This window comes from Rhincodon typus, chromosome 25 (assembly GCF_021869965.1).
Source record: "Rhincodon typus isolate 14 chromosome 25, sRhiTyp1.1, whole genome shotgun sequence".
NCBI lineage: Eukaryota > Metazoa > Chordata > Chondrichthyes > Orectolobiformes > Rhincodontidae > Rhincodon > Rhincodon typus.
Genome location: NC_063356.1, coordinates 4,015,804 through 4,026,303, shown reverse-complemented (window position 1 = coordinate 4,026,303; position 10,500 = coordinate 4,015,804). Strand labels below are relative to the sequence as shown.

Below are 10,500 nucleotides of genomic sequence, written 5' to 3'. Positions count from 1 at the left end.
CAGCCTCTCTGCTCCTATGATGCTGCTTGGCCTGCTGTGTTCATCCAGCTCTGCACCTTGTTATCTCGGATTCTGCAGCATCTGCAGTTCCTACTATCTCTGATTCAGTAGTCAGAGCCTGGTGCCTGCAGTACCGATTCTGGGCTGTAGGGCGGCGCGCCTGTGCTAGGATTCCTCCCAACCCCCTCTCAGGCGGGAGCTCCCATGATGCTGCGAGGCGGGGACGGTGTTTGCTTCAAGATGGCGGCGGCGGAGGAGCAGCTTTCTGACCGTGACAGGGTGAGCGGCCTGGGAGCGGGCAGACACTGACAGGGCGGGCCACCTCATCCAGCCTTCACTTCCCTCACCCCCGGAACGGCACGCGATAACTTGTGTCGTCTTGTTAGTCCGCCCGGCTGGGGCTGGAACTCCCGCCTTCATTGACAGGCCCTTCCTGCCCGTGAGAGTCAGTCAGTCAGTCCCGGGAGCGGAGACCGAAGGGACAACCTACACCCCCGGTAACCGAGAAACTCCCTCCCCTGGGAAGGGTGGTGGAGAAACCGAGAACTCCCAGCCCGAGGGGGAGGGACCGAGAAATTTTCACCCGGGCCGTGGGCTCCGAGAACACCCCCCCCCCAAAAACAGCAGAGGCAAGGGGGTCGATCAATCCTCACCCACCCTCAAGGTGTCCGGTTCCTACTGGAGAAGACATTACCACCTGTTCCTCCCCTCCAAGCCTTGGGAGACTGTTGTTCCCACTTGCCTTTCAAGTGGATTCCTAATTCTTGGCGTGTTGCAGCTAGTTGAATTGAAGTAGCCTTTGCAGTAGTGAGAACAGGTCGGCAATGATAAGCTATTTGCTTCCTATCTCCCCCGTCATACAAATCTGACCACTCCAAGTGGAAAGGGTGGAGTCTGACCCAGTCTGTGATTTAGCTTTTGGTAGATTAAGTTGCGTGCGAGGCTGCAGCTTTGATTTTTGAGGAGTGTGGAATTCTGTCAATTAACTTTTTCCTTGTGTACCATCTGAGAGCAACCAGCCTGCAAGACTGGGCTTGCACTCTTATTGACATTTTGCAGGGGTATTGTGTTTGATACCTGCTTCAGTGATGCAGCCAATGTGCAGCAAAGGTAGGCGATTTACCAAGCTTGGTACATGGAGTGTTCATTGCCCTGGAGATTGGCTTTTGGTTCTTGTCCATTTTAATGCCATCATCGGCTCTGTCAGCTTCTAGTGAATTTTGATTGAGTCACTTTTTAAGTAAGACTGCAAATTTGGCTTGTGACTTCAGGTGACTGTATTAAAGGGTTAGAATTCCCAAACTACTTTCAAAGTGGAAAAAATAGAGCTGGGGCAACTCAGCAGGTCTGGCAGCATTTGTGAACAGAGCACCAGAGTTAATGTTTTACTTCCAAACTAAAGTTGTGAAGAAGTGTCATATCAAATTTGAAATGTTTTACTGAGTTTCTCCAGCATTTTGTTTCTATTTGATTGTGAGCGTATGCAGTAGTTTCCTTTTTTTATCTGTAGAGAGAGCTGTGTTAGTTCCTAGGACCAACAATCGCTGCCTCAACTACTTGAGGTTGGGGAAATATTTGCAAGTCCCATGTACTGCCACCCTCCAGATGAACTTCCAAAATTACAGTGAAATCATTCTACTAAATCTCCTCAATTTCACATTATTCACTTACTTGAACTACTTTTATCTTGCTTACAAACTGATTTTGCTCCTTGGAGCTTTTCTTGGCTATTTTTATAGCCACATTGTATGCTTTACATTGACAGCGCAAAGGAAATGCAGGTTATCCGATGATAGTGTAATGAAAAGATCCAGATATGCACAGCATTTTTTTTATTGAATCATCCTTCTAACAATAGAGGCGAAATGTATTTTTTAAATGGGGTGAGGCTCCACAGGTTATAGCTGTCTTGACTTAATATAGTAAACTGTACAGCCAGAGATTGATCAGTTGTTTTTGATCTGTAGCCTTGTATCTTTTTGGGTGGTGGCCTTTCAATTTTTTTGGAGTTTCATATTCTTAAAATTTAGTACTTGGTTACTTCCTTGTCTTGTAAAATAGAACAATGATGGTGAACCTGCAAACAGTGGGTGTGGTGTAGGTTGGGGGTGCACAAAGGAGGTATGCAAGTATGTCCAATTTGTTCGGTTTTTGAAAGTGAACAGTAGAAGGTTTGAAAGTTCACTTCAATTTTTGCAGTTTTTAAAGTGCTAATGAAGAGTTCCAATACACGGTAGAGGACTGACTTTTCAACTGCTAACTCCACACTACTGCAATTAATGGGCTTTCAATGTAATTTTGCGAAAATTGCTGGATGACAGCTGGCAATTGGGGTAGAAATTACATTTTTTAAAAAAGAGCTGCAGCTGTTGCCTGTTGAAGAGAAATGTTTGAATTATTCGCACTGTCAAACACTCGACTTTTTTTTTTACTATGGCTGCCATTGCTGTTACTCAGGCAATGGTTTCAATTGTGAAATACCCTCGTGTTCCAGACCCTTTACATCTTGAGGAAAATTTCAAATTTCTGATTGATCATGCACTTGCTTAAATGATCTCCTGACTAACCTCCAATCTACTCTGTGCTAAAGTGTGCTTAACTGAAGCTCTGTGACGTGCATTCTAGATTTGAGCCCATCATCTCTGTGCTTATCTGCATTGGCTCCAACCTTTAGAAGCACCTTCATTTAAAATTTCTAGCCTTTGTCTTCATATCCCTTCACTACCTGGATGTGCCTCCAGACCCAAAAAATATACTAGCTATTTCCTGCCCCACAGACTTTGTGAGCTCTACAATCTTCCAATTCAAGCCTCATTTCCAATATCAATCTCCTTCTCTATCTGAGGAAGGGGTTCTGAGGAAAGGTCATCGTACCCGAAATGTGAACTCTGTTTTCTCCTCCACAGATGCTGCCAGACCTGCTGAGCTTTTCCAGCAACTTTGTTTTTGTTCCTGATTTACAGCATCCGCAGTTCTTTTGGTTTTCCTTCCCTATCTGCTTCCTCCATGTATGTGGCTTTCAGGTACCCCTTTGAAGATGCTTGAAATGTTTTGCTCTATTAAAGGCACTATACTATTGAAATTTGTTGGCTATCAGTGAGCATCTTTAGCTAAGACTTGATGCTATCATGTTAAAGGAGATTAAGGTATCAGGTAATTGTTAAAACTCATTTTCACAGCCATATCACATTCCTCAGTGACTGCCTCCAGGAAAAAAATTAAGGCATCATAGTTGGTATGATCTCCTAAAGGCAACTCTGTGAACTTGGCATCTGTTGACTTCTTGTTTGGTGCCAATTAGGTTATGCTTGTTGATAGCACATGCATGTTCTGTTTCAGAGCACAATTTTCTGAAAATGTTTTAAACCGTCTTTCACTTCTCAGATTTGGTGAGTCTAGTACATATATTGAAGCTGGACATATTATAGCCTTGGTCACTAGAAGAGATTCATTTGTATTTTAGGATAAGGTTAGTTGTGTGCACAGTAAACATTGGCATCGTAATTACTGTAACTCACTGAGTGATGTAGCTGACCATTCTCTTCCCAGTACGTCCCTCTTTCACTCAGGTTTTTACTCACCTCCCTTGGTACTTCCTCCTCCTCAAATGGAATCATGTAATCCCTACAGTGCAGACAAAGGTCATTCAGGGCATCAAGTCTGCACTGACCATCCAAAGAGCATCCCACCTGGCCCCTATCCTGTTATCTTGCATTTTACCATGGCCGATCCATTTAACCTGCACATCTTTTGGACTCTTAAGAGGAAACCGGAGCATTCAGAGGAATCCCATGCAGAAGTGGGGACAGTATGCAAACTCCACATGGTCACCCAGTCTGGAATTAAACCCAGGTCCCTGGTATTGTGAGGCAGCAGTGCTAACTGGTGAGCCACTGTGCCCCCTATTCATAAAGTTTGTCCAAATATCCTATAATGCCTTGGGGTATTTCAAATGCTAAATGTGTGATATGCATACCAGTTGCCAGTTGAGTAGTTCTATATGAATCATTGAGGTGTGTACTAGTTATTTTATTCATGGATGTGGATGCTGCTGGCTGGGCCAGAATTTATTGCCCATTCAGAGTTGTTCCCTCAAGTGGTTGATAGATGTTTTCTTCAACCACTGCAGTCCACTTGGTGGAAATAGACTCGCAATGCCACGAGGGAAGAAGTTTGATGGTTTTGACCCAATGACACCAACAAACAGTTGATTTTTGTATGTCAGGATGGTGAGTGGCTTGGATGGGAACTTGGTGTTCCCATGTATTGTGGTCCTTGTCCTTCTAGATGGAAGTGGTCATGGGCTTGGAAGATGCTGTTTAAGCAGCCTGGGTGTTGTTAGAACTGTTGTCATCCAGTAGGCAGGGAAGAACTGTTGACTTCTACCATGTGGATGGTGGTTAGCCTTTGGGCAGTCAGGAGGTGACTTACTTGAAAGATTCCTGACCTCTGACCTGCCGTTGTAGTTATATTATTTATCTGACAAGTCCATTTCAGTTTCTGGTCACTAGTAAGCTCCAGATTGTTGTTACTGGGGTATTCGATGATGGATATGTCAAGGGCAATGGTTAGATCTCTCTGGTTGAAGATGGTTATTGCCTGACAGTTGTGAATGTTACTTGTCACTCGTCAGCCCAGACCTCTCTCTTGTCTCCTCTTGCTCTGTTTGGGTATGGACTGCTTCAGTAACTGAGGAGTTGTGAATATTGTGCAAACATCCTTGCTCCTGATCAAATGATGAAGGGTTGGTCATTAATGAAGCACCTCAAGACTGTTAGGCCTAGGACACAATCCTGAGGCATTTCTCTTAATGGGCTTTGCATGTCAATTAATCAATTTGAAAAGACCAATGATTTACTGGTGGTTAATTTTTTTTAGGAAAACTATAGTGATTTGGTGATTGGGGATGGAGGTCAAAAATGAGTAGTGTAAGAGCACTTCTGGATATAAAGAAAAATCCTGAAGAATTCCTGCAGAAAGTGTCTTGGATCTTAGTTGGAAGAAAATTAGGAACTTAACCCCAGTTTCTCTGGTAATGAAAAACTCAGTTCCCATTATCTCATTACTTTAGATCTTATGTAGATATATCAGATGCTTGAGCACTTTTTTTAAAAAAATTGTGATGATTTAGCTGCCCTTTAAGGTATTACCTTATTACTTGCTTCAGTACTAGTCACCAGCTACCCTCTACTGCCTAAGTTTCCGTTGTTCATGTATGAACTTGAACAGCGTGTCTGCAAGCAGTTAAACTGAGTGTCACCTGGCATTTTGTTAAATGTTTCGATCTCAATGTCACCCTTGGCCATTTGGAGTCGGAATCCAAGACCAAGACAAGCCGAGTCTGTATGAGTTACTCACTGAACAATGTCCAGCATCAGTCAAGGGTAGCAGCCTATCTTCTCAGATTTTATTGCACAATCTCCTGGAAGGGGAGTTGCAGTGTTGGAGGTACTATCTTTCAGATGAAAGATGAAGCTGAGGACATGTGCACTCTCCAGTAGAGGTAATAGAATTGAAGAACATGGAAGCTCTTCCTGTTGTCTCGGGCTATATCACTTAGATGACTAATATTATTAAAATAGATAATCATGGTTTTAACATGTATTCTACTGCAAAAATGATGGCTCTTCAAAAGCACTTGACTGATGTGGAGTGTTTTTGGGGATGACCGGAGGTCATGGAAATTGCTGTCTAAATCTAAGTCTTTATTTTAGTGCTGGAGGTGACCCTTTTACCTCTGTTTTAATGTTTATTTCAAAATGGTATCTGTTGATATTCTGCTGCTGCTGTGATGCATCATACATCTGGGGATTTAAGTGGAGGTCATGGGGGTAATATTTTGAGAATTCCAGATGGTTACTGCCATGGGAATCTTGCCATTCAGGAATCTCAAATGTATTTTTAATTTCAGATGAGACCACTTTGGAGTAGAAGATTTTTTAAAAATACGTCTTAGCTGCAGAATTGCTTGTTAGATTTTCTCAAGTTGAGACGTATGTGAACTTGAACAGCAATGGTCTGCAAGTAGGCAGGGAATTTCTGTTGCACACTCCTCAATTGATTGTAATTGCTCGAAGTCTCTGCTGATATAATTGACACTGAGACAGTATATTTGGGGTATATTTATAATAAACCACCTCATACACAGATTAAAGGTGCTGCAGTTAGATTGCCTGTATTTTTCAGCTTACAAAATGATATGTTCCAGATCCTCTGTTTCTTAGCACTGAAATTAAATCAAAAAGCATTTTTTGTGAATTCTGGTAATGTTGGTGTCACTAACTGCTGCCAGTTTTAAAAAAAAAAGTAACCCAAAACTTAGATAGAAGTGCCCTGCAGTGGTCATGTTTCAGATGATTAGTTGATTAAACCATGTTTATGAATTAATTTTTGTCAAGACCATGCACTTGTGTGGAAACTTCCACAATACATCCTAAAGTGCTTTTCAAATAGTGATATTTTGGAAGTGTGGTCACTGTTCTCATGTTGGAAGTACAGGTGCCAACTTGCACAGCAGAGGCAATGATCGGATTTACCAGGTTAGTTGATGGATTCATGTGGGCTGTATGATGTAGCCAAATTGGCCCTCAGTCAGTTTATCAACTCACTGGAACAGATAGCATCCTCCTGTCAATACTGCAGTGGTAGTGTCAGCCTGGATTATGTGCTCATCTCCAGAATCAGATTCACCCATCACCTTCTGACTCTTCCAGATATTGGCTACTGAGTTGTTGTTGACATACTAATCTGAACTTCCATTATTCCTCAGTAACTTTCTCCAACTTGTAATTGTTTACCCAGTTTATAGATGCATTCGATCATGAAGGGTTTTGAAACAATCATGAAGGCGAAACTTTTCCAGATAATCTTTTTTTTCCAGAGTTGTGGGGAAGGAAACTGGAAATTAACTCATTTAAAAGCTCATTCATAGAGCCAGTGCAATTACGATGGGCCAAATGGACATCTCCTATGCTGCATCATTTCATTATTCATTTTGACAGTTGTTGGTTTGGGTTTTTGTACTGTGCGTGCTGTGAATTGCAGTCAAGTAATGCAGATGCTTTTGTGACTAGTTGCACCAGTGAGCAAAAGGAAGTTGGTTTCTGCTAAATGCAATGTTTTTACCTGAAATGGTAATATTCAAATGCCTCACTGGAGATAGCAGGAAGTTGAGTACAGCCAAAAGCGTTACAGTTTGAGAAGTGTTCCAGCAAGAAAAGCTTACAAGATGTGCTCACTCTGCATTAATGACAGCTGCAACTATATTTTTAGACTTTTCTCATTCTCTCCCTCCTATGAGACCTGCTGAAGGAGTTATGGCATTAGTCCTTAGTGGCAGCTGGTCTGCTCTCAAAGCTGAACAATTATCTAACTATTAACATTGCAAAGAATGTCATGAGGTGATCTAATTGCATTTTTAATAGACATGAGTGGGTAAATAGAATCTTTTTCAGCACTTGAAATGGTGCTGTAAACTGAAATTTTGGGATTCTATGGGCTGAGACAGCAATGGCTGTGAGGGAGCTCTGACAGATTAAAATCTGTACTCCTGCTTTAACAAGCCCTCTTTCTTTCAGCCCCTCCTCACCCTATCCGTGAATGAGTTGACATGACAATTTTCAAGATCACAGTGGAAAACAGTTTGGGACACAAACTGTTCTGGGTTTCCCCTAGAAGGAACAATGTGGCACATTGGAACTGCAACAACAGCTTGTGTTTATATAACACTTTTCTTGCAGTGATGTCCAAAGATGGTTTATGAGCAATTAACAAATAAAACTTGGCAGAGCCACATGATATTGAGACAAATATTGAAAAGCACTGTCAACTAAGCTTTTAAGTGACTTAAAGGAGGAAAGAAGTGGGGTAATTTAGGAAGGTAATTCCAGATCTTAAGGTATTGGCAATAATATCTATATTCCTGCTCTAACAAGCACCTAGTATCTCAGCCCCACCACCCCTGACTCTTGCAGTTGCTACACTTAAGGGTGCCAGTGCAAGAGCAGTTCTTAAAAACAAAAAAGTGGTGGACAAGAGGCTAGAATTGGAGGAGAACAGATATTTGGTTTTAAGGCTATAGAAGATTAAAGTTAGGTGAAGTCAGACCATAGATGGATTTAAAGACAAGGTTGCAAATTGTAAGATTAAGGGATTGGGTAGTATCCATTAAAATTAAAGTTAGGACTTTAAGAATGGTGTCAGAATTGAATTGTTTTTGCGAAAGATATTGAGTCTGAGGCTTTTGCCATCAAAAAGCTGTTGACATTTGGAAGCATTTTTAAAATCTCAGATTTTTATTAGACAAGATCACCAATGGTTTTCAAATCTGAGGCTGCGAGATTTGAGAGATTGGTCATGATTTAGTATAATAGCAAAGAGGCTCAAGTGGGTAAATGGTTTCTTCCTGCTCATTGTCCGAGAGGTTCATGAGAGTACTGCAAAGTGGCGTAATCAGATAAAAATGGACATAAAGTAAAATGAAGTAATATTGAAAGCAAATTTTATGGAGAAAGCGGTGGAAAGGTTGGAACAACACCCATCCAGGGATCTGTTGGGGATGAGAAACAGATTCTTTGTTTTGCCCTTGACAGCATCAAGCTTGTGTTGCAACTCTACTTTTCCAAAATGTGGAGACTGTACTATCACATTCCAGAAATATGCCTGATTGCCATATTCTGACTCCCAGAGTCTTTCTAGTAATTGAGACTGGTCCAGTTAATTTTCTGGTTTGCAGTGACCTTCAGTGGGAATTCAGTGACGTTGCCAATGATGAGCAATTTTCTGATTCTTATTTACTGCCTGGCATTTGTTTGATTTGAATATCATTGATCGCTTTTCAGCCCAAATTTGGATGTTGCCCAGGTCTTGCGTTGTGCAAGGTGAACTGCTTCATGATCTGTGAAGTGATGATTGGACTTTGGGGAAAGATGGGCCATTTTATAAAGATGTGTTGATTGTGATGATTTTGAAAATAATGTCATGTAATTTCTGATGTAACTATGTGAGAACTGGACTCCATGTCGCATCAGAGGTTCTCAAGAACGCAAGCCAGAAATGTGCCTCACTGTAATTTTGTTCATCTGTCATCCTGTTTTTATAACTGTTGATCAAGCTCTGGAAGAACCTGTTCTGAGCAGTGACCTCAGGCTATTCAACGAAGATGCAATTGTCATTCTTGACAAGCATGACCTAAGGCAGGAGAGACAACAAGGTGCAGAGCTGGATGAACACAGGCCAAGCAGCATCATAGGAGCAGAAAGGCTGACGTTTCGGGCCTAGACCCTTCATCAGAAGTGGGGGAGGGGAAGGGGGTTCTGAAATAAATAGAGAGGGGGAGGCGGATGGAAGATGGATAGAGGAGAGGATAGGTGGAGAGGAAACAGACAGGTCGAAGAGGCGGGGATGGAGCCAGTAAAGGTGAGTGTAGGTGGGGAGTTAGGGAGGGGATAGGTCAGTCCAGGGAGGACGGACAGGTCAAGGGGGCGGGATGAGGTTTGTAGGTAGGAGATGGGGGTGCGGCTTGAGGTGGGAGGAAGAACAGGTTAGGGAGGCGAGGACGAGCTGGGCTGGTTTTGGGATGCGGTAGGGGGAGGGGAGATTTTGAAGCTTGTGAAATCCACATTGATACCATTCGGCTGCAGGGTTCCCAAGCGGAATATGAGTTGCTGTTCCTGCAACCTTTGGGTGGCATCGTTGTGGCACTGCAGGAGGCCCAGGATGGACATGTCGTCTGAGGAATGGGAGGGGGAGTTGAAATGGTTCGCGACTGGGAGGTGCAGTTGTTTATTGCGAACCGAGCGTAGGTGTTCTGCAAAGCGGTCCCCGAGCCTCCGCTTGGTTTCCCCGATGTAGAGGAGGCCACAACGGGTACAGCGGATGCAGTATACCACATTGGCAGATGTGCAGGTGAACATCTGCTTGATGTGGAAAGTCTTCTTGGGACCTGGGATGGGGGTGAGGGAGGAGGTATAGAGGCAGGGGTAGCACTTCCTGCGGTTGCAGGGAAAAGTGCTGGGTGTGGTGGGGCTGGAGGGGAGTGTGGAGCAGACAAGGGAGTCACAGAGAGAGTGGTCCCTCCGGAAGGCAGATAAGGGTGGGGAGGGAAAGATGTCTTTGGTGGTGGGGTCGGATTGCAGATGGCGGAAGTGTCGGAGGATGATGCGTTGGATCCGTAGGTTGGTGGGGTGGTACGTGAGGACGAGGGGGATTCTTCTTTGGTTCTTATTGCGGGAACAGGGTGTGAGGGATGAGTTGCGAGAAATGTGGGAGACACGGTTGAGGGCATTCTCGACCACTGAGGCAGGGGAAGTTGCGGTCCTTGAAAAACAAGGACAACTGAGATGTACGGGAGTGGAATGAGCATAGAACATAGAACATTACAGCGCAGTACAGGCCCTTCGACCCTCGATGTTGCGCCGACCTGTGAAACCAATCTGAAGCCCATCTCACCTAAACTATTCCATTATCATCCATATGTTTATCCAATGACCATTTAAATGC

At 43.3% G+C, this 10,500-nt stretch overlaps 2 protein-coding genes across 3 annotated transcripts in view; both read left to right on the top strand.

Annotated features, from left to right (window-relative positions):
• The window catches only part of LOC109926324 (putative helicase MOV-10), a 158,257-nt gene that overhangs the window by 74,879 nt on the left and 72,878 nt on the right, over positions 1-10,500 (top strand). The gene's annotated exons all lie outside the window — the stretch shown is intronic.
• capza1b (capping actin protein of muscle Z-line subunit alpha 1b) overlaps positions 205-10,500 on the top strand; it is a 36,363-nt gene continuing 26,067 nt past the window's right edge. The window contains exon 1 of one of the 2 annotated variants that reach the window (XM_020520680.2): positions 205-279. In XM_020520680.2, the coding sequence (XP_020376269.1) occupies positions 205-279 (75 nt within the window). Of the gene's footprint in view, positions 280-993; positions 1,111-10,500 lie in introns of those variants that run through there. The other variant, XM_048612276.1, reaches the window with a different exon arrangement.